Source organism: Periplaneta americana, chromosome 4 (genome assembly GCF_040183065.1).
Source record: "Periplaneta americana isolate PAMFEO1 chromosome 4, P.americana_PAMFEO1_priV1, whole genome shotgun sequence".
NCBI lineage: Eukaryota > Metazoa > Arthropoda > Insecta > Blattodea > Blattidae > Periplaneta > Periplaneta americana.
In genome coordinates this window covers 127,728,651-127,756,400 of record NC_091120.1, presented here as the reverse complement: position 1 = coordinate 127,756,400, position 27,750 = coordinate 127,728,651, and the positions used below count along the sequence as shown (strand labels likewise).

Genomic DNA, 27,750 nt, shown 5'->3' with positions numbered 1-27,750 from the left:
AAACTATATTATAATGTATATTTTTTTTAGTTGGTTATTTAACGACGCTATATCAACTACTAGGTTATTTAGCGTCAATGAGATTTGGTGATAGCAAGATGTTATTTGGCGAGATGAGGCCGAGGATTCGCCATAGATTACCTGGCATTCACCATATGGTTGGGGAAAACCTCGGAAAAACCCAACCAGGTAATCAGCTCAAGCGGGGATCGAACGCGCACCCAAGCGCAACTTCAGACCGGCAGGCAAGCACCTTAACCGACTGAGCCACGCCAATGGCTATATTATTATTATAATGTTTAATAATGAAGAGTATGTATAAAGTTTGGGTTTATAAGCATAACACACATCATGTGCACCCACACACACACACACACACATACATACATACATATATACACACTTTTTAAATTGGTTATTTAACGATGCTGTATCACTGTGCCGAAGAGAAAGACGACCATATAAAGGCTAGCTTCTATTATGAATTGGAGCACACCTTTGATCAGTTATCTAGGTATCACACGAAAATTTTATTGGACGATTTCAATGTTAAAGTAGGACAGGAGCATATTTTTAAACAGACTATTGGAAAAGAGAGCCTACACATAACTAGTAATGATAATGGAATTAGGTTAATCAACTTTGCCACATCAAAAAATTTTATTGTCAAAAGTATAACATTCCCCCATAAGAAACTACTTAAATATACTTGGACTTCTCCAGATGGATTGACACATAACCAGATAGATCACATCTTGATAGATAAACGAAGACATACTAGTATAGTAGACATTCGAACCTTCAGAGGGGTAGACTGTAATTCTGACCATTATTTGATAATTGGAGAATTAAGAGGAAGACTATCAGTAGCCAAGCGAGTAGAGCAACAAGTTAATATTAGGAGATTCAATATTTCGAAATTAAAAGACGAGGAAACTAAGCACCAATTCTTACTTACTTACAAATGGCTTTTAAGGAACCCACAGGTTCAGTGCCGCCCTCACATAAGCCCGCCATCGGGCAAGATTAATCTAGTCTCTATCATCATATCCCACCTCCCTCAAATCCATTTTAATATTATCCCCCCATCTACGTCTCGGCCTCCCTAAAGGTCTTTTTCTCTCCGGCCTCCCAACTAACACTCTATATGCATTTCTGGATTTGCCCATATGTGCTACATGTCCTGCCCATCTCAAAAGTCTGGAAACTAAGCACCAATATCAGATCGAAATTTCAAATAGGTTTGCCACGTAAGGAAGTTTCGACGAAGTTGAGAATGAGTTTGATGTTAATAGTGTGTGGGAAAATATCTGAGATAATACCAACATTGCAGCTGAGCACAGCATAGGTATTATGACACTAAGAAAAAGAAACTATGGTTTTATGAAGTATATTATGAAGTAGTAAAAAGAAGAAACAGGCAAAATTGAAATTCTTACAGGATCCAGTCCAGGCGAATAGAGATAATTATTTCAATGAAAGACAAGAAGCAAGTCGTACACTTAGGAATAAAAAGAGAGATTACTTGAAGCAAAAACTGTATGAGGTAGAAACAAATAGTAAGAATAAAAACATTAAAGATTTACTTAAAGACATAAAGGAATTTAAGAAAGGATATCAGGCACGGGCAAACATGATCAAGGATGAGAATGGTGACTTGCTTGCAGAATCTCATACAATCTTGAATAGATGGAAAAACTATTTTGGCCAACTACTAAATGTACATATGCCAAATAGAAATGATTGGAACGAAATTGCAATAGAAAAGCTGAAAAAGTACAAGTATCCAGGTATCAATCAAATTTCAGCAGAATTAATACAAGAGGGTGGAAGTGCATTATCTAGTTAAATTTATAAGCTTTTACTTGCTATTTGGGAAACGGAAATTATACCAGAACAATGGATGGAGTCCATAACTGTACATATCTTTAAGAAGGGGGAAAAGATTAACTGTAGTAAGTTTCAAGGAATATCACTTTTGTTGACGTCATACAAAATTTTGTCCAATATTCTTTTGAGAAGATTAACTCCATATGTAGATGAAATTATTAGGGATCATCAATGCGGTTTAAGTATAATAGATCGACTATTGATCAGATTTTTTGTATTCGACAGATATTTGAGAAAAAATGGTAGTATAAGGCCACAGTACATCAGTTATTCATAGATTTCAAGTCATATGACTTGGTTAAGAGAGAAGTTTTATATAATATTATTATTGAATTTGGTATTCCCAAGAAACTAGCTCGATTCATTAAAATGTTCTCAGCGAATCACACAGCAGAGTCCATATAGGCCAATTTCTGTCGGATCCTTTTTCAATTCACTGTGGAAGGAAGCAAGGAGATACATTATTACCTTTACTTTTTAATTTTGCTGTAGAATATGCTATTAGGAAAGTCTAGGATAACAGAGAGGGTTTGGATTTGAATGGGCATCATCTGCTTCCCTATGCGGATGACATGAATATGTTAGGAGAAAATCCACGAACTATTAGGGAAAACACGGCAATTTTTTTACTAATTTTTATTTCGTTTAATTGTTAAGTTAAATTCTACTGCACCGGTAATGATTTTAATGATTTCTGATGTAAAAAATAGTTTATAATATTCGACGACTCTCCAAATTGTATCCTGCATCGTAAAGACAATTGTATAATGAATATGGATTACCTTTCGAGTTGTTTAGCTCTCAAGATGTCACCTACGAGAATGCTGACAGGACTTTATTGGGAAGCAAGAAAGCAAATGGAATATATCCAAGCATTTGAGCATTAGATTACTACTACTATATTCGGCGAGAGAACTTGCTAAAATGAAATACAAAATATTTGAGTGAAAACTGCTGTCCATGCATGGAACAGACAGTTCACGAATTTTAATAAGAACGTATTAATTAAAATCACTATAACCGAGCAAGCTGGCTCAAATGGTAACATTTGAGACTCGCAATCAGGAGGTTCCGGGTTCGAATTCCGTAGCCTATCAATCAGATTAGGTTTTGTTCATGGTTTCCCTCAGTCACTATGCCAAATATCGGATTAGAAATTTATCTTAATCACCAATATCATACATATTAAAACAAATCCAAATTGGTTAGGTACATGAACACAAGCGATCTGTAACACATGACAATAGAAATCCTACACATGCGATATGACATTGATGTTAAAGCTTATATAAATCAATGATTATAAAAATATCTAAGCTGCTGTACCGACGATATTCTTGAACTTCTGTATATTCTAATTTTTTCTACTTAACATCGAAAACAAGGTCTTTCCTATCACTGCACTCTGTACTACAGCGCCTTCAACTTAAGACACAACCCAGGCACTGGTAGGCAGGCAGTACTCTTAAGCAGTTACACTCAGCTGTGTTGTGAGGTAACTGAACTGCTAAGTGGCCTGCTATGCATTCTTTCTACCCCATATTTAGTATTAGTTTATCTTCCGTAAAATTAATTTAATGGTGTTTAATTCCTTACCTTAAGACAAGATGTTCAAAATAACCTCAACCAGCTTCAATACAATGCTCACACTGGCGAAAAAGATGCTGAAGTACGCAATCCAATTCCTGCCTTGAAATGCTGGAGATCATGGCCTGAATATTTTCTTGAAGTTCCTCTAATGTATGAGGATTGTTCACATACACTTTATGCTTTAGCATACCCCAAAGATAAAAGTCATATGGTGGTAAACACCATGATAAATTTAAACTTAAACAGAGCACAGTTCACCAAACATGTTAAATGGAATTTAAAACTGACCAAACACGTTCACATCTTACACAAGACAAACTAACACTAATTGCATGCTGGATCGCACAACACCGCTGAGTTTTCCCACTTGAAATACTGACCTATCTGCCCGCCCACCTGTCTGCTGCTGCATAACACCGCTTGGTTTTCCCGCTATAGAGAACAGTCTATCGTCCGCCAGCCTGCCATGGCCAGAGTTGCTTCTTAAGTTGAAGGTGCTGTATATTTACATTTCCCAATTGGGGCGTTGAATATGAGGCTTTTATGAGTTCTTAAAAATCCTAAATTTTTGTTTGTCTAAAGTTTTAAAGTTCTCAGGTGTTATTAAAAAGTGTGCATCACAATTTTTGTCAATTATTGGTAATATCACGGTATGGGTATTTACCTATTTTTTGTTGATGATTGTTGAATTGAATTTATTGTCTAATAATAGTATTTCTACTCTATTGATGTATCATTTTTATTTTTAATAACATCAGTGATGTTAACCTTCTAATGAATCATTTTGGAGTCATTAAACTTATAATAATAGAGCCTGCAGTACATTTCATTATAGACTAAGTGACATTTGTAATTAGTGCCAGTTCTGAAGTAAAATTCTATATACATCTTGATTACTCAATTTTTAACACTATATCACTTCGGAAAAAGTATTATTTGTCTTTCTTGTGTTGAAATTTATATTACCTTGTTAACATGTTTCAGCCTGCTATTGGCCATCTTCAGAACTGGTTGTTGCTGGTCTTGGCGCCTTTTGTTTTGTTTCCTGTGGGGGTGTGTTTGTGTAGTGCAATGTGAAGTCAAAGAGTGTGTGTGTTCTGAAGATGACCAATAGCAGGCTGAAACATGTTAACAAGGTAATATAAATTTCAACACAAGAAAGACAAATAATACGTTTTCCGAAGTAAAATTCTATGGTTTCCATTTGTTCCTTTGTTTAAATTTATTTAAATTTAAGATGTCAGACATGCAGTAATGTACATCTTTTTATTTAATATTACATATTTTATGATGTGTTCATTTATTTTTCCAAGTTAATAGATACAGTGAGCATGTAGTTATAGTTATTCGCCACCAGTAACGTTAGTGATGCTCAGCTAACATGTTGTCATAGCCCTGATAACACAGAGTTTCCTTACTGTATGAGTAACTATACTGTGGTATCACTAAGAAGTTGTTAAAAATAGGAGACAACTATCTCATGACACAATCAAATGCAAAGATCTCTACACCAATAATGGATATTTAGTATTATGACTCTCATTAATAATACATAGCTAAGAGTCATTACAAAATTTAGATTTTCCTCACCTGATTCACAACAAGGCTTTCTGCACGGGTTGAATCCCCAGCATGACGGAAACAAGTGAAGGGACAATGGTACAGGCGACTAGCACCACTGGTGTAGGTTATGCCTGGAAGAGAATAATCATCCCAGTCCATGTAGCATGCCTCAATAGCAGGCTTGAATCCTGTGAACACTTCAATGTCATTACGGAAGCTGTTCACATTCTTCATGTTGCTGCCGCAGCTACCACTGCCATTTCCACCAGCACTGCTGCTCGTTAGTGACTGATTGTTAGACACTCCACCGCCACGACTCTTTGTCACCTGTAAAAATTAGTTCTCATTTTACTTAAATAATTCTTAATATAGTATGTGCAAAATTATTTAAATCACACTCAAGCCTCTGAATAGTTACAGTGAAACTAAATATTCCAGTAAGTCCCAGTTGAAGCAGAAAATACTACAAACAAGTTTAAAAAAAAATCAATAAATGTGAGTGCTGTGGAAAATCGCGAGAAGTGGACAAATAATTCACCGAAAATGAAAAATGGCAGATTAAGTTTTCATAAAATAACAGACTGTCACAACTGGAATGTTAGATTAGGACAGACCCACGAAATGACAGAAAGATATGTGCACCTGAAAAAGCAACATGCCTATACCATAAGTACAGTTTGAGAAGAAGAACAATAGCAGCATCAACTTGCATGGGTGCTGTACTTACAATAGTATAGGATTTTTTAAAGGTAAATCGTAACTTTAATTGTTCAAATTTCTATACAATCTTAAAAATTCTGCCACTCACATATTACACAAAAAATAGGATTTTTCATCACGACCCACTGCCATAACTTCATCGTAGATGATGTATGTGCCCACCATTTTGTTCTTGTACCAGTAACAGTCTCTCTTCAATGCTGTATACAGCACATCTGAGTTCATGTTCTGGAATATCTGCCACAGTGCGTGAGATGGAGTCCTTCAACTCATCAATTCTCGTACATTTGCTCAAGAATACTCCTCCCTTCAGTTAACTCCACAACCAAAAATCTGCTGGGTTAATATCTGGCGATCTTACAGGCCACATTACAGGAAAGTGCGTACTGATAATATGACCACCACAACAATCAGAAACAAACTCGTTACGGTGATGCAAAAAATCCCATTTCTTCTATAATAAGCAGTGCAAGAATTTTAAAAATTGTGTAGAAAATTAAGAAAATATAAACAATTACAGTTACCAATTAATTTTGAAAAACCACATACTTGCTTCTTTTGTATTCAGCAATACTCTGACGAACATGAAGATCTGCATCTTTACAGGTAAAAAAAAAGGCTCTTCAAACTTTACAATATTAGGTTCCTCACTTCATAAATAATATTCTGCACACTGCAACTTTAGAAGAGCCTGGATAGGTCTAAATCACCACATCTGGAAGTTTTATCAACTGACTGATCAATCTTGAAACCAATCAACTGACTAACCAACCAGCTTTACTACATTTACTAGCTACTACAGTATTTCAAGGCAAGAAATGATGAAAAACCTGTAAAGCAGCAAAAGAAGTGTTGGCTTTAAAGACTAGAACCCTGGCTTCAATCCTGTTGAATAGAGAATGAAGAGTGCTAAAGGCAGGTTTTCATGGGCTATTCCTGTATCCCATGTCAAATATATAAATAAATTTATCCATGACCATAACGAAAAACATGCCTTTACTAAATACTTTTGCGTTTGTAAAGTAGGCTGTTATTCAACATTACTTTATTCCACTAGTGAGATAAAGACTTTACCTCACAGTCTGAACTTTATCTCACAGTTCATTAGTATTTTCCTAGTACCTGGGCACACACGTATACTTTTCCATTCAACTATTACTCAAGAAGTTAATATATTAGTTACTAGATGTCACTACCTCTACTTCTTTATTACCATTTCTTAAAAATATACATACACTCTATCTCCTTCTCTTTTTCTCTATCTACTACGTCGTAATTTGTGCATTGCATTCATATTATCTAATACATATATTTTTTTTTTTTAATTTATAATAATTTACCTTTTGGGAGGCAAGAAGACTTGAACCTACGAAGTTGCGTTTATAGGATTTTATAACAACACGCGTTAGTCAACTGAGCTAAACAGACACGATGATTAATTACGTTTTAATATTCCTCTTAAGTTTACAGACGTAAAATGTGAAATTATTTTAATCACATTAGTCCCGTGAACACTTCTAAATAATCTCTGAAACTTCAAAAAGACGAAAATACATGTTTAAAATGAAAAAAAATATGTATTAAAATTATATAATTAATTATAATTTGTTATTTATCCAACACCTTAGATATCATACCATTCTTCACTAATCATGGCCTCCTAAATCATAAGCTATCTAGTATACATATCGATTCTAAAATCCATGCCATAATACGTGATTATACGAGGACTTATTTTCAACATATTTTCTTTTATAAAACAGAATTTTTCGTTATGGTCATGGATAAAATTACGTATGGTACTTGTGAGCATGATCTTCATTGCGCTTGTGTAATTTAAGCACGAGGCGTCAGCCTCGTGCTTAAATCTTTCCACTCACGCAATAAAGATGCACTTACCTCACAAGTACCATAAATAACTATTATTGCTGTTCCTAATGCAAAAGAAGGAAAGCATAACTGTATTCATGGTGATAATTCTTCTTTACCAGTTTTGATAAGAAAAACACTAAAGTTTGCAGTAATATACTGAATTAAATCATGACATCACCTTTAAGAAAATTGTGACTTTGATTGTTTTTCTCGTGTACTCTTCATAATTATATAAACAGGTTATAAAGATATTGTCCTTCCTGTGCCAAGTCTCCACCAAAGCCATCTATTAGTTGCATTATGAAATCCTGTTCTTCCTCTCTCCCAAGATGTCCTTTTGCCATGTTCTTTTGGGTCTGCCCTTTCTCTTCTTACCCATTGGTTTCCATAGACGTAGTTGCTTTGGCCATCTTGTATCCTCCATTCGTAATTGGTGGCCAAACCATCAGAGTCGTTTGTCATTAATTTTCTGAAGGACGGTATCTGTAACATTCATTCTTCTTGAGACTTCCTGATTTGTAATATGTTGCAATTTTCACATTCTGATACTTCTTCTTAAGTAGTCCATTTCCACTGATATTAGCATTTTTTCCTAAAATATGCATTTAAATTACAAATCTCATATTCATCAATTAAAACTGATTCTATTACTACTTTTCCAATATACGCTTGATATCTTTCCAAATATTTTTTTGTCCCATCATAATGAGTTCAAACAGGGAATAACACTTTCACGTCATATAATTTATAATTTAAATTTATAGTGTTTTTTGTATCGCAATTTTACTCCTGGTTGAGTGTTAGAGAAGGCTGTATGGCCTTAGCTCTGCCAGATTATATAAACTATTATTATTATTATTATTATTATTATTATTATTATTATTATTATTATTATTATTATTATTATAAATCCTATTTGATGTAGTAATCATGGTTCTCAAACATCTAGGTATCATAAATTATATATATAGATTTGTTACATATCTTGACTAGACACCATGGTGGTCTAGTGGCTAGAGTGCTGGTCTTATAATCCTGTGGACCTGGGTTTGATCCCCGGCACCCCCCAATTTATAAGTTGTTGAGCAAGCCCATGGTCCAGGTAAAACAGGTGTTTTCTCTGGGAGCTCCAGTTTCCCTGTGGCATTCCAACAAATCTCCATCATCATCTCATGTCATTGTGGGTGTAGTGTAGACCAGTCTCCTACGACACACTCTGGTCAACGGCTCTGTCAGTAAATTGGTCTACACAACTGGCTTTATATTAGAGATGAGCGATGGTCATTATACGATAGCATCAATAGTACTATTGACTGTTGTTCCTACTATAATCAAAACTATATACTATCAATAATCATTAATTCATTACAAACTTTTTTGTTAATTGGATATAAACTGAATAAATGTATATCTGAATTTGTGTCTAAACGCATTCTGAAGTATTAATTTCATAATATATACTGAATTGAATCTGAATTACATACCAATAACATACAATATTACAATCTGTCCTTAGAGTCTCAACATTAGCCACCATTATGATTTTTTAAACATGTGATCATTGCTCCAGGGATAGTCTAAGTTTTCAATTAAAATAAGCTTTCCACTTTGTTGGGATGCAGACTGTTTCGCCTTTCATTGATTAAGTTTTCAGTTTTGGAACTAGGGGACTGAAGATCTCAGTGAATACAAATATTTCCTGACCAAATTACTTAGTTGTACGTGAATGGTGTATGATAAAAGAAACAGATAAGTGGAAACAAAATACTGGATTTGCTTAGTAAAATATGAAAAATCATGAGTGCGTGTCTGAAATTTGCGCAGTAGTTAAATAGGAATTTAATGTAAAATTGTACTTGATAGTAAGGTTGATTTTATAAATTATAATTGAGAATAACTAGGTACCTTCCATAATTTTGTAGATTAATGGAGGTCATGAAAATTGGTTCCAGCCAATCAGAAAGAGACAATTCAATGTCTCAACTCTCATTATAAAGAGACTGTATCCTTCCTGGGGCTACTCTGTCTTCTATGAGAGATATGTAGAACGTTTTTATTCTACCCATGATTGCAAAGTGAAGAATTGTGTGAATCATTTGTTTACGATTCAAAAGAATACTTGGAACCATAGAACGAGATGAGTTCTGAATACACTGTGAATAAATCGTTACAAACGATTCATAATGTCTGATTGAAATGCCGAATAAGAATCGTGTTGACCATCTCCAGTTTGAAATCATTATAATATTATGAATGATCTTCGATACTATTGATAGTCATCAGAACTATCTATAGTATTGGAAACAATCTGACTATCAACAGTTGAAGTCATAACTATTGATATTATCGATAGTACTCTCGACTATCGCCCATCACTACTTCATGTGAGTGAATGACGAAAAGTCAAGTACCCACCACTAGCAAAAAAAATCTGGACATCAACAGATGCACAGCCCCATTAATGCATGATAGCATCCCTAAGAAATATTGGAATGCAAGAAAACTTATTATTTTACTGCCAAATGTTTAAGCATTAGAACAACAACAGTATCATTTGTTACATGGACATATTCATAAGGTATATATGACCAACATCAATACACAATGGAGATTCACTTCATTGTTTCTCTTTAATAAGCATAAAAGCTTATATTTTTATTACACTACAAAATGGCCCACCTAATGATTAATTCATTACATATAATGGTTCAAAGGAATGCTATACAGTCCAGCCTCGATACAACAGTTTTCTGGGGACTAGAAAAATTTTATTGTTATAGCATGGTTATTGTTGTATTGAAGGGTTATGAAATTTTGCCCAAATTTATGTTCTAAAAGAGAATATAGTAGAAATAAGTATAAAACAACATTACATACTATGAAATAACATTTACTCTTCATTTGATTATCCTATTTGACTTTTCTTCTTTGGCTACTACTTTAATGATAGTAATCCCATGTCTGTCTTTAAAACATTGCAGTCAACCATTGTTTGCATTGAATGCATAATCACCAAATACATTGGCAAAATTAAGTGGTTTGTGACACACAACAGGGTCTTTTACAGAAATGTTAAGTGCCCTCATTTCATTAAACCACTTCAAGGTAGCAATGTCAACGTCTTCTACTGCAACAGGACATTTAAGTTCAGGAATAATTGACCACTTGCGACAATGTCCTCTATTTCCTTGTGTTTGTTTATGAATGTTGCGAGTATTGATTGTGCAAACCCATACTTTTCAGCCACTTCAGTCTGCTTCAATCCCCTATCTAAATCAATAAATGCAGCTCATTTTGTCTTCAAACTAATTTGTTATGTGCAGGGAAAGGGATTTGGAGTATTATAAAGAATGGTGAAACGTAGTATAGATATTCATAGCTCAGTGACTGTCAAGCGAGCTGTGTCACAGGGCATGGACGAGTACAGTTCACTTCATACAAACTTACAAGCAATGTGCTGTAAACGTATTTCAGAATAAACAATTGTTATAATTTAATGACATTATAGTGGCCTACATACATAATCTGCATTTCATTTTGAACTAGGTCTACATGTGTTTTTCTTGGCAACGCACAAGACACCAATAAACAACATTACAAATATACATAATTAAATATCAATCTCTGCGTCCTCGTGTGTCAGTGGAAACATTGATGGCTGATAGACAGTTGTCTTCTGCATGGAATTCGCCTCTGAATATGTATGTTTTTCTGTCAGGAGCGTGTTAAATTAAAACCTTTACTTACAATATCATGAAATATAATAATATGTATACAACGTATATTACAGTATTTACAATATATTCAATATACTACAATGTTTACAACATAGCCCAATACAGTAGGCCTATCATTAAATGTTGAACAAAATGTAGAAGCAAACGAAATGACATTTTCATTTAATGCTATGTTTTGTTGATGAAACAATTATTCCTGCTGTGCCTTGTTATAATAAATTGTAAATATTTTCAAATTTTCAAAATACAACTTTGCTCTGTTGCAAGGAAGGGAATTTTTTAACATCTGCAAAGACAATGGAAGAGTACTTGAAACAAGATACGTCAATTAAATTCACATGTTGACTCACATCATTGGGACACGTATTTGTTAGTACATCTGAAATCCGACTAAGAATACTGTACCCATCATTTTTAATCAAAACTCTGTTCATTTTTTCACCAACATGTTTTCCTACTTCACCTTCTACTGTATTCAGTTTATTTACAATAGTACTCATAATATTTATTTGCTCAACTAGTTCTACTCCTGACTCTTCTAATCGAATAATGGCATTCGGTAAATATAAAAAATTTGGCTTAATATCCATGACTTCTTTTTCGATTGTTCTATCATTTAGCAGTTCCTGGCGTATTTGAATCGCAGCCGCGTCATCGGGATCGAAAGATTGGACCACTTTCTTCACGGATTGGAGGTAATGTGCGTAATAATTGCAAGCTTCTAACCATGACCCTCATTTCTTAAGAATTGGACATGGGGGAAGCGACAATTTAGGGAACTGTTTCCTGAATTTTGATACTCGATACTCGATCTGGTTTCACTTTCGGCATTGTACCCGCACTTCACTACTCTGAACCGCAAACCTGCTTGTTGAGGTTCTTATGCGACAACTGTCCCGTTCACCTGTTGTTGACGTGCAGAGATCTGCGAGTATGTCATGGAGGGGAGGACTTGGTATAAAGGATTGTAAACAAATGGCTGTGTAGATGCCAATACTAGCTTTTACTGCTCCAAATTCCGTTCCCTAGTTATGTGTTACATCGGTCATCATTACACTATCAAATTTCTGTGTCACAGAATATGATAAAATTTTTGATCAAATATATTCGCAAGTTTCTTGTTTATGTTAGTTAATTAGGATACAATTAATTATACTTAATCACTCATTTAAAGTTTGTGTGACTGCAACCTGTGTATATTTTTGTATGACTTGACTTCGTTTATAGTGTTTTTTTTTTCCCCCCTTTTTATTTCTGTTATTGTATTTGTATTCCTGGTGTTGTGGAAGAGAAGGCCTGATGGCCTTAACTACACCAGAATAAATAAATAAATAAATAAATAAATAAATATGATCAAATATTTGATTTTGGGTATATTACACTATATCAAAGCTTTTGTCACATCTTTCATCACAGTTCTAACAATCAATCCACGACAGTTCAATGCATGTTGCAGTAATGGTTATTGCATTAATACTGGAGAAGAAATAAAAGAAAAAGTAACATTTCATGTGACTCATAATGTGATGTTAAAAGTCATGTGGTTTCACAGACCATGATATGATATGATATAATCTATGATTTATTGTCATTAAGCACAGCATCCCAAGTGGCTGATGGCCCTTCACATTTCTGTCACACAGACCATATGTACTTAATGTCCGCCATTTTCTTTCTTCTCAGTCAAAGATTTTATCAAAGGTATAATGATGATCATAACTTTTATCACAGAACTATGTCACAACTAAATGTGATCAAAGATGCTATATTACACTGTAAAAGATTTTATCATACATATTTTATCAAACTTCTGTGACACAGAAATTGATAGTGTAATATAGGCCACAAATAACAATGGAATGTGAAAGGCGCCAGTGACAGGAATCATAAAGGCCAAGGGTCACGCACCCTTGAAGCTGGTAGAGTTCTAATGTAACACACTCCTTGCAAAGAATGCCTAGATTGTCTACAAAAGTATGAAAGAAGATAAATGATGTAACGGAAAAAACATCTTTAAGAGAGCAATATCAAGTGAAAAGTGAAAAACTGAATGTGAAAACCAAGTAAACTAAAAAATTATTATAATGTTTTCATCATTCCATTAGGATTTCTCCAAAATTTGACCATCGTTGTAATGATGAATAAAACATATTTAAAATATAGGAAATACGTGGGGACTGATAAGATTTATCACTGCAACAGAATTTATAGTTATAATAAAATTTATCACTGCAACAGGATTTATAGTTATTGCTATTCTGTTTGTTTTCATTACTAAATATTTAAATACCGTACCGTTAACTATTCATTGTTATTATATTCTAAAACAAGCTTACACAATTCTGGACATATGGCAGGTGAATAATTTTATTTCTGGCAATTTAATTAGATTCACATTACTGGAATCATTCTTACCTTTTCTACAATTTTAAGGTGCCAGTCCCTGAACTGACCATGAAGAAGTTCTCGTTCTTCAGGAGAGAGACCTGGATTCAGAGCTGCCAATCTCCACAGAACCACTATCTCGTCACAGAGGGAGGAGCAAGCATGCTGTGATGTATGACTATTGCTGTTAACATTGCTATGCTTTCCCCCTCCATGCCCAGAACTGCCATTGTGTAGAGCAACCTTGGTGTTGAACCACCACACCAAGATCTGAAAAGAAGATATGAAGAAATGGCAACTTTTATTCTACAAAATACAACCTAACTGTATATTATCATAATTATATTAAACACAATATAACTGGGTTTCTGAAAAATAGTAGTTGTTTGCTATTGTTTAGGATCTTGGATATTCTTCCATTCTTCATCTTGTATCCCAGCTGCATTTTGTCAGTTAGGTATGTGTATCACCTTTAATATCACTGACTGCTTGATAATGAAGCAGGTGATCTCCACCGCTATAACCATACTGGTGTAACATAGATTTACCTTCCATGGTATAACAAGGGAAGTGCTGAAAATACTAAGTGATTTGCAACTTTAGCATATTATTCCTAACTGGGATGCTTTGAGTTTGGAAAGTCAAAAGTATGATGAACTACTATAGAATTTTATTACACTCTACTTTTTAAATATGGATAATACTGTTGTATCTTATTTTAAGAAGCAAATAATGCCACCACCACCCCTGCTCCAACTGCCACCATCACTAATACAACATCCACTTCCAAGACCACTGATGTCAACATCACTATCGCTGATGCTACCATCATCACCACCATAACTGCCACTGTCAATACCATTCGTTTCTTCTTCACTTCTTATGCGGCCATCTTTCGTTAGTTAACTAATGTAGTTTCTGTTTGGGGACAATTTTGGGATCAAAATGGGAGAGAGAAGTACATATTATAAGACTTCAAACAGTGTGACCGAAATCAAAAACAGAAAACTCCGTATGAATAGAAGGTAATCATCCACCATAAATAGATTTCACTAATGGATCCAAAGGTTGATGCAGTGTTGGCAGACCCAAACGGAGATGATAGACCTTGCAAATAAAAGATGGAGATTACAGGCTCGTAACAAAAGTGTCCAACTTCGAGTAGAATTCACAGGGTGCAGTTGGAAGCATCAGAAGTCTTATTTATGCAAGATATCAGCTGATAATAAAGCAAGAAAAAAAATTTGAAATTAATTTCTAAATTTGGATGTCGATGGTACAGAAAACACACTGTATTCGTATTAAGTATAGAATACACGTGGTCACTGTCTCAGAGTTAAAAAAAGTTCCCAAAACACATTTTCAACTTGCACCACGAAAAATGAATGAAGAGTAAATGGCTACAGCAGTCACTAAAGTTCATTCCAGTTAAATCAAAATCAAATACAGTAGAATTCCTCGTATCCGGCAACTGTGGGACAAAGCCAGTGCCAGATAACTGATTTTGCCAGATAATTGAAAAATACATTTATAGGTTATCTAAAGACATACTGTACCGGTACTGCATAAACATTTTTTTCCATGTTGATATTTAGTAATTTTCATATAGGTATTTAAAAATAAAGTTTTGAAATACGTACAATGTTTATTTTTAGTACTGAATATGGTAATGTACATACATCAGTTCGTAATTATTATAATGCAGTAAAAAAAAATACTAAAAATTTTCATAACCTTATGACAATTTCAAATGGCGGCCATGTGACATTAAGAGCAGTGTAGCCAACATCGCAGCTATGAAGACGATGAAGTAGCATTCAATGATTTGAGCATAAGAATATTTCACTTGCATTTTGCGGAATCCACTGTGCAACAGTAGCACTTAGTGGTAATAGCCATGATACTATTTATCACTCGAATGAAACTTTTAAGCACTGTAGGAACAGAGAATTTCACACTTTCCTATTTAGACTCATCCAACACCCCTTCGAAATGGGAGAGTTCAGTGATAAATTTAAAGATATCATCTCTGCACATTGTTTGCAAGGTCCAAGTGATAGATTACCAATGCTACCTGATTCACTGCAGGAACCTAACAGGGTTTTCTGCCTATGTTTTCACGTGTGAAAAATGCAAAGAGTAAACATAATACGTAGCATGTGCGATCTACGAAAGCCACTCACATCTTTATCCGAATCTTCCCTTTCACATGAATAACTATTTCTTTTTTTTTGGCCTAGCCAAAAGTGCCGTTGTTTTGGTATTTCCGGTTATTTGGGTGCTGGATACGAGGGATTTTACTGTACTTGGAAATATCACAGTTTCATGGATGATCAGGTGTATATCCACATATCAACATATCTTGTTGATTTGAATGATTGAAGGTGACAGAAAACAAACGAATATGAAGAAGTGGGACAAACATTTTGTCTTGGAACTGGTTATCTTTCAATTGAAAATTGTGTATAGTATAATGATTAAGTTTATGAGGTTTACAAAAACACATCCAGAGGTTGAATTTGATGAGTTGTTCCAGTTAGGATGAATTTCAATGTCACACACTTTTCATCATGGGTAGTTTATTGTCACGCACTTTTCATAATGGGTAGTTTATTGTCAGACATTTTATTTTTATAGGCAATCAGTAAGTCGACTGAAAGCAAGTACCAATATCAGTGACATAGCAAGAATAATTTCTGTACCATCATTACTAGCATAGTTTCAATAAATACAGTTTCCAACTCTTACTTGCAGTTACAACTATATTTTCAAGTTGAGTTGACACACTGCAGAACTGCAGGAAGAATAGAACCCCAAACTTATCGCAGGACAATCAATAATTTCGAGTCCAAGCTAATTACTGGCATAATTGTATAGGAGTGGGTGTGAATTCGTTGTTTTTGCCACAACAGTTGTTGTAGCTCTAGCAGCATAGCTTTCTTACACATTTTCTCTTCAAATCCAGATTGGTTGGCATTAAAGATAAACATCTTGCAGTAATCTGGGATTAACTGTGTTGCTTGTGCTACAAATGCACTGACCACTTACAAAATTCAAGATTCATCTTCCATCTGCTGTTACAGTTGAAGTTTGTGAGCTAGCTAGTACTTGTCTAGAAATCACAGTGATTAGTGTCCCGTGAAATTTGATACGCAAATCACTGAAAATTGTTATCATGTACAAATTGCAGACTGTTATGAGTCTCTTATCGAACAAAGAGTCTGCATAACCGCTGAATCTCGTCTTTCCTTCATAATCTATATCTTTTCTTGTGTACTCTACCAAGTTATAATGTTGCCTATTGCCTACATACAAGAGACATTTACTCATTACTGTTTTGTCAGAGTGACTCGAAAGTTCATGCCTTTATTCATAATTTTATGCCCAAGGGTAGGTCTTTTATTGCAAATCCAGTATTCTTCAATCTTCCCCTATCAGTATTGGATTCACGAATGCCACATCATCGCATATATACAGAACACAATGGGTCAAAGCATTCTTTGTCTAAGTAAGTGGAGTCACGAAATCAACACAGCAACTTATGATTTTGAAGATATTTATTACGCTGCATGCTCTGCTGTAAAAGACGTCATGTAAACCTAATCTCCACATAGATTCCTATATCTTAATTTTGTCTATCATCTGATACATTCTGCTCCGAAATTTTCTCTTGTTCACCATTCCTTCCAGTGCATCCTTCAGTAGGCAGTTTCTTCTTAGCTAGTGATACAATCAATTTCTTTTTCTCTTCCTGATCAGTTTCAACATTATTCTTTCTTCACCAACTCTTTCTAGCACAGTTTCATTTATTATTCTGTCTGTCCATTTTACACGCTGTATTCTTCTCCTTATCTTCAAATGCTCCTGGCATTTTTCTTCACTTCATCGTTAAGTCCATGTTTCTGCCTCATACAATGCCACACTCCACAGAAAGCACTTTACTATTCTCTTCCGCCATTCTTTTTCCAGAGATCTGCAGAAGATGCTCCTTTTTCTATTGAAAGCTTCCTTTGCCATTTCTATCCTCCTTTTGACTTTCTGGCAGCAGCTCATGTTACTACTGACAGTGCACCTCAAGTCCACCGCCACCGCTGCCACTCCTGCCACCGCTGCCACTCCTGCCACCACTGCCACCATCACCATCACCACTGCCACCATCACCATCACCACCACCACCACCACCACCACCACCACCACGACTACTACTACATTTCTATGCAAGAATGCCAATATTATCTGTACTATTTTTACAGACAAAAATGGAATGGTTTGCCTCAGAGATGATGTGCTATGTTATTTTAGCTCTCCTCTTTGCTGTCACTTCCACCTACATCCATTTCATCTTTGTCAGACTCTATTTGTCCACTGTTGTCACACTCAAGAATATGTCACCTCATATTCCACATTTTCATTTTGCAAGAAATGCTGTGTCTCATCATCCATTTCTTTCTCATCCAGGAAATTTGTCTTTGTAGCTTTTTTTTTTTTAATTTAAAAGTCATGTCGAAGTTAAAGCTGTTTTCCTTGGTCTCTGGGGGATTATATCTGGGTTGGAAAGTAGTATAATCCATTTTTTGTCTTTAGCATTTGATTCTATTTCTTGTAGGTATGAATGAGAAAATTTTGTAGTGATGAAGCGTTTTATTGAGGAATATGAGAAATTAAATTTAGATTTTTGTTTTATTGTTGTGCCTTTCTTGGCAAGTGTGTCTGCGGTTTCATTCCCCATGACTCCACAGTGTGCTGGAATCCATTGGAGATGGACAATCTTATTAACTTTTTGGAGTTGTGTTAACATTTTGTAGCATTCTCTTATTTTTGTTGACTTCTTTGTAGCATTTGAACATATTCCCTGAATTGCAGCTTTAGAATCTGAAAGAATTACTGTCTTGTTATATTTATTTAAAGGAAGATTTAATAATTGTCGGAGAGCAATGTGTATAGCCTCTATTTCACCATCATAATTTGTTATGTCTCTGCCAACAGAATGATAAAAGGAAAAATGTGTACATGTAACTCCAGCTCCAGTAAGGTTTTCTGTGGTTGATCCATCAGTATATATGTGTAGCCATTCTTCTGTAGGGTATCTAGTATTGATCGTTTCCAGTGCTAGAAGTTTTTGTATTTCTTTTGGTGTGTCTGATTTAGGAACAATCGTTAGAAAAGAGAATTAGCCCTATTGATTAATTTTCAGATGTCTTAATCACCTCATCGACCTGAGTGACAAAATATCCCATAGAACTTCAGTTTTCAACTAGTATCAAAATATGGCATCATTAAATTTTTAACTCTCAACATACATATATCTTACATTTATATTCTTGCAATCATTAAAATCCAAAAGATACATATGCGTATGCATCATCTCTTGAATGCATATTATCATCGAATTTTATATGTTGTATTAATATTCTGACATATGATAATGTTCCAATACTGTTTTATTCATTATGTATGCTGTATATTCATATTTCACTTGTGTTCAATTTGTCTAATTTATTGCTTTTCCACCTGATGATCATTTTCTGTAAAATCGAAAATATTCGTGGGTACAACTTAGAACTATAATGTGAATATTGTAACAAAACTTGTTTTTGTACCAATCTGATAAGTTGTTGACTGAAATTATAATATAATTTTCCTTATCTTGTAGTTTTTGTTTAAATTTCAATGTCGACAAATGTTGCTATATGTAAAGTGCAATGTTTTCTTTAATCATGATTTTGTGTACTTCCCTCTATAATTGCACAGTGTTCGAGGAAGCAACTAGTCTTCACTGCACTATAAAGAACAATGTGATGCCACACAATGACGCAAAAATGATTTCCACCAAAATTTTTGGTTGCTTCTATGTCCACAATCAGTATTCAGTAACTGCTAATATTGCACATGTGGAGCTACAGTCGAGTGCAGCTTCTGAAGTCACCAACAAAAGCAACCTCGAAGTTGGATACATTGCTCCTCATCACAGGAAAGACGAATTAAAATTATTAGGAAGATTTATATTAAACTACGAGGGCCATAAAGCCTGTGGTGAAGAAATTAATCTTTGAAACTTTAATACGGTATAAGTTTTTAAGAGACATTATTGGTCTGACAAGTTAAATGACAAGTTAAATATACCGGGTGTTTCAGACACCCGTATCAACCTTTTTTTCTCGAAAACTATATGATACTGGTTGTTCATAAAAAAATTTTGATAACCAAAACCTATGTAAAGAATCGATTGGTGGTAGTACCATTTCCCGTAACAAACCAGAAGTAGGGCTACCTGTGGTCAACTTTGAAATTTCAAATGAGAACATGGGTCAATGAAGGTACCATTGGAAACAATTTTTAAAAAGAAACAACTTTTACTGAAACTTTTTTCTAACTTTTTATTGTTTACTCACAAAGCAACAAAAATGGTATCTTCTGAGAAAAGTTGTATGTTGTTTATGTACGTACATTCTTCATAGTAAGTGTTCAAAATCTTCGCCACCCTGTGCTAAACAATATTCTGATCACCTTCTAACATCCGCCATTGCACTTCAGCACACCCGGTATAATATCAAATAATTGATAAAGTCCTTCAATACCTGTCTTAGTTTATTAGCCTAATGAATTATACAAATGAAAAACATTAGGACATAGTTATAATCATAATGTGACTATGTCCTAATGTTTTTCATTTGTATACTTCATTAGGCTAATAAACCAAGACAGTTATTGAAGGATTTTATCAATTATTTTATATCTAATATAAGTATTTAGACTGCATAAACTAATATTTAAAAAATCATGACAGAGAGTAAAGAGAAAGAATGGGGAAAAGAATCAGAAGAATAAAGAAAAACACATATGTAAATATAAAAATATAACATGTAAAGTTTAGTAACAATAAACTATTTATTTTCTTTACACATTCTTCCCCTTTACACCCTTTTCTCTTCTATACTAAGCCTTTAATTTCAGTCTTCTTACTCATACAGTCTTGTATCATATCATCTTTTATATTATCTGTCTCAGTATGGATCTGTCATGTCTGCATCTGCGTTTTGAAGAAGTTATATCATATAGATCAAAAGGAAAATGTAATCTACAATGACAACAGAAATATTAGCAAAACTGTTGAAATCTGAATAAATAGTACTGTACTGCATAATTGCTGATAACAAAAGAAACTACTGACCTGTTCACAAGCCATGCATTCTTCCGTGATTATTTCAAGAAGAGGGATGGCATTGCGATCATTTCTCTTGAACATTTCACGAACAATGGACAGAAGGTTCCACATGCCCTCTGGTTCTCTGCCACGAAGTGGCCGCAATAAATTGCTCCATTCTGCAGCAGCAGGAGGAGCCGCAGCACTCAAGTAATTCACATCACTGAAATTAATCATTTCACAAGTTACAAAATTACATGATTGGTTAATTTCCATTGCTTCGAGATATGATTTAGAATCTGCTAGCCTGGCAGGTCAAATTCCTTTTCTGATAAAGTGTGTCTAAAAGGTGAAATTTATTATCTCCAACGACAGCATGATAGATATATGAACAAAATCCTCAACTTTACTTTCCTTCTGATGCAAGTCATTGAAAGGATTTTCAACTGCCCATTATTTTGCTTAGTTTCAACAAGCCTTGGGTCTAATAATGAACAGAATACTCACTGACATAAACACATAAAATTACTTTAAGTTTAGAAATTGAGTAAGATGAACTACAACCAACAATTTAAGAAGAACAATTTCTTGCTTCAATGTGCAACAACATAGTGCTAGGAAAGACTTGTTCTGGAAGTATATTAATTTCGTCATACACAATGCTTTTATTTGCAATCAAACAAGAATTGCCTGTAAACTGTACACTTGTATCATAATTTTAATGTTGTCTTATATCTCCATGATCAAAATATTTGGAAATTATATGCTTTTACCACAAATTTTTGTACAGAAACTGATGGCAATATAAGAACTCTATAGATTTTTACACAGTTTCTTGTAGAATTGTACATTCATAGACATTATGGTTGCAATACATATTACTGAAGCCCGGATTTCTAAGCAAAATGCTTATTATTTTCCACACTTTTAAAGGTAAGCAGAAAGGTTATACTTCGTAAGACACACTTAGATAAGCAGTTTTAATTATGTTTATTAATACTAATAAATGCTTATTTCGCAGGAAAACATTTTTGCTTACTTATTTTACGATTTTTAATTAAAACAGCATATTTTACAAAAACTGTAATTTAAAAAAAAAAGAACCTTGGGATTCCCAGTCAAGCTTCTGCGACTAGGCAGATCAATCGGTTGTCGCACTTATTGTGTTATCAGAATGATGTCATGTGCATGGATGGTGAATCCCTGAGTTCCAAGCTGCAGTGTGCAAGTTGTGCAACATGCGTTGTTTCAATAAGGTGTGATTGCTCACTGTTATAGTTAAGGAATGCCACCCACAAAAACCTCTCAATTAGCATTCTTACGCAAATGCGTAAATGAGTTTGGAAGTAATATTTTCAGTGAGGATGGCAGTGTCTTATTTTATTTGGTGTGTAAAAAGAGTGTTTCTGCATATTAATACAACGCAGCATAAGGAGAGTTTTAAGAATAAATCTAAGTTAAACCAGCAACTGATTAAAAGCAAAGTGGGTGAACAATCGAGTTCTAATTATACATTTTTCAAAGATTTGTGTTTAGCATTAGCGGATTCCAACATTCCGTCAAAAGAACATTTTCACTGTACAAATCATTTTTCACTCACAGATGCAGAAACTTCACACAGGAAAATCTCAGGATGGCCTTCCTTGTATACTGCAACAGCCTTCAATAAGGTAAGAGTTCTATGAAACAAATAATTTATCATCATATTTCCATGTTATCTTTTTTTCAGCTTATTTTCACCATTTTTCATGCTTATTTTATTGTTTCCGTGTATTCGTTTTTGCTTATTTTGGTGTTTATTTCACCATTTTTCGTGTTTATTTGCTTGCTTATTTTACTGTTTGATTGTGCTTAGAAATCCGGGCTTTACATATTACACATGAATAATTACACTAGGCCTATAAACAAGATAAATACGGTACATAATTTTCATACTAAGTTCAATTTCACTTTTTTCTGTAATGAAAATTAAGTTTATTGTAGAAACTTCATAATGTTCATATTTCCCATGAATATTCTACATGCTAAAGAGCCAATTTTACATACCTGAACACAATGGGAGCAGGCACACAAAATTTAATGAGTATCTTCTTGATGTTGTCATGGAGTGTCTTTTCATCCAAGTACCAAGATGTCTGATCATTAGCTGAGGCACCAGCTGTAGGATCTGGAGCACCACATACCTGGAATGAAGATTGGCAAAAGGGGAAAATTACGCAAAAATCAATATTCCCTCAATTTATATAATAATAATAATAATAATAATAATAATAATAATAATAATAATAATCATCATCATCAACAACAATAACAACTACACAGGTTGAGCCCTTTGACCCATTCTGGCATCAAGATTTTTTTATCTATTGAATTTAAAATTGTGTTGATCTCTTATATAAATTGTTCGATTAAAACTGCTTATTTATTTATAAAATGGCAGGAGTTGACAATAACGTAATTTTCCCTCTGGCCTTCCAATACGAGCTGACAAAGGGCGGTATTAATAAAGATGAGAAAGATGAGTTTGCTTCAAATTTTGTGCGCTTCCTTCTTTTCCTATGAATAAAGTTGAGGAAAATGAGCTTGCTCATCAAGAGTTTCCTCCATCTTTGAGCAAGAAGGCAACACGTAAGAATTTCCTCGCATTTCTTATTAATAAAATGGAGTTTTGCTTTTTGTTCTGAAGCATTTGCTTCAAAAAAACCTGAGGTACCTCAGTAGGTAACTCAAGCTTGTGAAGTGAAGCTGTTTTACCGAAATGACTGAGTTCATGGATATTCAAAGGCCTCAGAAGTTGTGTAAGGAGCACAGAGATTCACTTTCGAGAGATTACGAAACTTTGTACCAATTTAATCAAGAAAATGTGAATTGGTTAACCGACTATTTCTCAGGTGACACAAACCAAACCAGAGGCAGTGCATTTACATAATATTTCCTTAACAGATCTGCAGAGGTTAGTGCTATTGGAACAATTGGTGGCATTAAAGGAACAGAGGGAGTATTATAAGGAAAAGTGTGCAAGACTCTCTGAAAACTACTATCAAAACACAGCTGATAACATATGAAATGTCGATAATACCTCTTCATTTACAACTTACACATAAATGTAACTTACATGAAATTATTCGTTTAAGTGTTATGCACTGGAATGAAATGGAATTTCGGGAGAGGGGCATTATGACCCAGCACTGCGATCTATCAAGATCTATTGCACTAACCCTCAAGCTAGGTACATTCCCAAACCCACACTGACTCACTACAATAAGGTTCGCTATGTATCCAGATTTCCCACTCATTCCTAGCCCAGCCACCTCCTTATGTCTCCAATTGGCATTCAGAGAATGCTATGGAATAATGACTGAATGGAGAATGTTGACGGAATTATGTAATTTCCTAATCAGGAGAAATGGGAGAACCCCGAGAAAAACCTCACCTACAACCTTGTCTGCCACAAGTGTCACTATGGAGTTTCAATTAAAGATCCCATACGAACCCGGACTGTCTGCATGACAGGCTGAATATCTCACCACCCAGCCATCGCAGAGGTCCCTACTAGATACATCTTACAGAAAACTGTGTTAATAATAATAATAATAATAATAATAATAATAATAATAATAATAATAATAATAATGACTGTCAGAGAGTTACGCCTTATGATTTGTTATAAAAGTTGATTAATTTATCGTCCTAGAAGTTCGTATTTCTTTATGATGTGTAGTACTCAATTTCTTTACAAGTAGACCTAGTCGAACTGTTATTTTATCTAGTACTGCATTTGTTTTTCTTCGTTTGTCTTTTAAATTTTAATCCTAGCATACTGGTACATAATTAAGTCTACTGTTACCTGGATTTAGGCACGTCATTTAATGTCCATATTTCGCTTCTGTAGAGGAAAATGTTTAAGACAGTGGCGGCTCCCGCACATTTCTTAAGAGGAGGAAGGAAGTTAACTGCACAAAATGACACCTTCTTGAATGAAAGATGCTACAAATTAGCCTACATGCATACATGTAAGACCAGATAGTGTTCGGGTTGGCTTCCCTTTTGTATAGCAATAATCTGTTCTTGTAAACTGAGTTTCCTAAATAATTGTCCAAAATATAATATGTTTTTACTTCTATTCATTGTTGAATAATTGCACAAATCAACCGTTACAAGGAAATTCACAACCTCGCAGCATTTTCGCATACACTACAGCATCACACATGTTGGAAGAAACCAGCCACTAACACGTAACCAGAACTGTTTTACGGAAGTGGGAATGGAAAATAATCTGTTAGGAAAGCGAGAACACTGCACCCACCCACGTGGTCTGTGTTGCCACATGTACAGTTTCCCTGAAAAGGAATGAGACGATTGAATATTCCTAAGTCTCAGATGTAAAACACTGTGCATGATCAGAGAGCAGAGCACTGATACACAAGATAGCGAATATTGAGTTACTTAGATTCAAGCTATTTGGTTTGTTACTAGCATCGTTCCGGAATTCACTTCAAAAACTGAAAATAAAATATGATAATATTACGTAAATAAAAGATAAATATACACGTAAATCGTGTAGTTAAATCGACAATGGACCTTCATGACTAGATCGACACTCCACACAGAAAGTAAAGCTTTCGTGTCGTTGCAGTAGCTCAGACGCTAAGATCTCTGTGTGTTGTGTAGAAGAGAGCGAGTTCTTTTCTTAGTCTATATCAACGACTTTTTTTTTCTAAATAACGTTGAAATAGAGTTTTACAAAGTCCTCAGATTAAGTGTTAATGATCACAGAAATTACAAAATTACAAGTTATAATATTATAAACGTTAATCTAATGAATGCATTTATATATATATATATATATATATATATATATATATATATATTAAAACAATTAAAATGAAATTAAAAAAATATTCCTAAGCCACACAGACAAACGTTTACAAAGGTTTAGAGTCCTTAGGCTATGTCATTTGTTGAGTAATTATTACAATATTTTATTAGTAGCTTTCCCATATGTGTAATAAATGCACTCGCACAAAACAATTTTTGTTAAAAGTGTGGCTTTGGATTATTTCATCTCACCCCTTCAGTTGATTTTAACTATTTTATCTGCGTGTTTTCAATAGTGTTTAATTTAATGTGCATTCAATTTCATTCATGTTATGATTGAATGAATAAGCACTGTTGCAGTTATTGATTAATTACATATATTAATACTAACTATTAAATGCATGTGTTAAGTAACTAATTGCAGTATCTTTTGCAAAATCTTGAAATGTTTAAGTTGTCAATAATATTTCTGTACTATATACTATAAGACGTTAAAAGAATTTGCAATAGATTTGGGATCCTCTACTTTATAATCACTAATTTTAATGAAAAAATATTTTCTTTCGTAGGATATCTACAAGTTTAACTTTAATAATACTCCGAATAGCTTTAATTGCATTATCTGGATTTTGTACTTTTCTATTCAAATGTGTTCTATTTCCCTCTTTCATAAATTTTGATAAATTACACTGTACTTCTTGTAGTATTTAAGAATATGAGGATAGTTACATTGCAGCTCATTACATATAGATTCTTCTTTTTAATACATGAGATTTTTAAGTCCCTGCATTATCTACATGTTTTTGCTTTTGAATTTTTTCACAACATTGAGTGGAGAACATCCACTGAAGTGATTCTGAAATGAAGTGAAAAATACAATACATTTACTCTTAATATCAGTAGTACCAGTAACATATACGTTTTTCCAAGATTCATTTTGTAGACATAAATGTAAATAATCACTATATACAGCATTTACGACCCTTTTTTAGTTTTTAAATTAATATTTTGAAATTGTTCTGTAACACTGGAAACAGGATTTGTTTATCATGTTCATACAAGCCATTGATTATAGGTTCTGTTGAATAGGAATTCAGTCTAATTCAGTGTACAAAACTTTTATCAATGGCTGTGCTACTTCACCTTGTATGCTGGTGGGAAAATGAGTCTACAATTAAGGTTTCCAGTTTCAAGGAGTGAATTTAATTTACTTTTACGGAAAAGTTCCGAGAGATAATCTATGTTTATGTCACTACAGATCACAAATTCCATATGAGATTTCTAAAGTCTTTTCTTTACAAATTCAATGTTGGCTATAAATATTACCGGTAATAAATATTAAGAAATATGAATGATTGTAGTTAGAAGTCTGATCTACATTATAAAAAGCAAGAAGTTACATTCCTCGGCAAGATTCGAACTTTTAGATGCTTGGTTTTGTCGTCCAACACATAAGCACGGACCTATTCAATGCTTATGTTAATAACCTACAATTTAGCTGTAGCAATGTGGTGTCATAACTTTGGGTTTGTTTACTTAATGTAATTAGATTTAATTTGATTAGCTTCGCAACAATTGGACTTCCTGTTTTATCCTGTTATTTAAATATTTAAGTTAGAGTTGATTTATTAACTCTTACTGTGCAAGATGACCCTTATTTCAATAATTCTATATCACGTTAAATAGTCATTGTCTACACTAAAGTATTATCATCATCCCTCATTTCTCATCTTAATGGCGAACCGACGTGACATGAGACAGCGAGTTATAGCTCTAGCTGAGGCTGGATATGGGGCTAGATCTGCTGGCCGTTTGGTCGGTGTTCCTGGAAGTACAGCTGAGAGGTGGGTTCATCGTTACCAAAATTCAGGGGAGGTCGAAAATCGCCCTATTCCTGGGCATCCCCGGATTTCTTCATTGGAAGAGGATGCTCTCTTATTCGAGGCAGTTTGACAGGACGCCTTTCGGACTGCTAACGAAATAAGAGCAGCATTTACCTTTCCCGGTTCTTCACAGACTGTGATCAGCAGG

General features: G+C 34.2%; 1 protein-coding gene across 1 annotated transcript in view; it reads right to left on the bottom strand.

Annotated features, from left to right (window-relative positions):
* The window catches only part of Dora (zinc finger SWIM domain-containing dorado), a 260,924-nt gene that overhangs the window by 174,435 nt on the left and 58,739 nt on the right, over positions 1 to 27,750 (bottom strand). Inside the window, exons 5-8 of the mRNA XM_069825149.1 lie at positions 22,948 to 23,084; positions 20,929 to 21,124; positions 13,788 to 14,027; positions 5,071 to 5,370 (exon numbers count right to left, since the gene is read on the bottom strand). Coding sequence (XP_069681250.1) covers positions 5,071 to 5,370; positions 13,788 to 14,027; positions 20,929 to 21,124; positions 22,948 to 23,084 — 873 coding nt within the window. The remainder of the gene's footprint in view (positions 1 to 5,070; positions 5,371 to 13,787; positions 14,028 to 20,928; positions 21,125 to 22,947; positions 23,085 to 27,750) is intronic.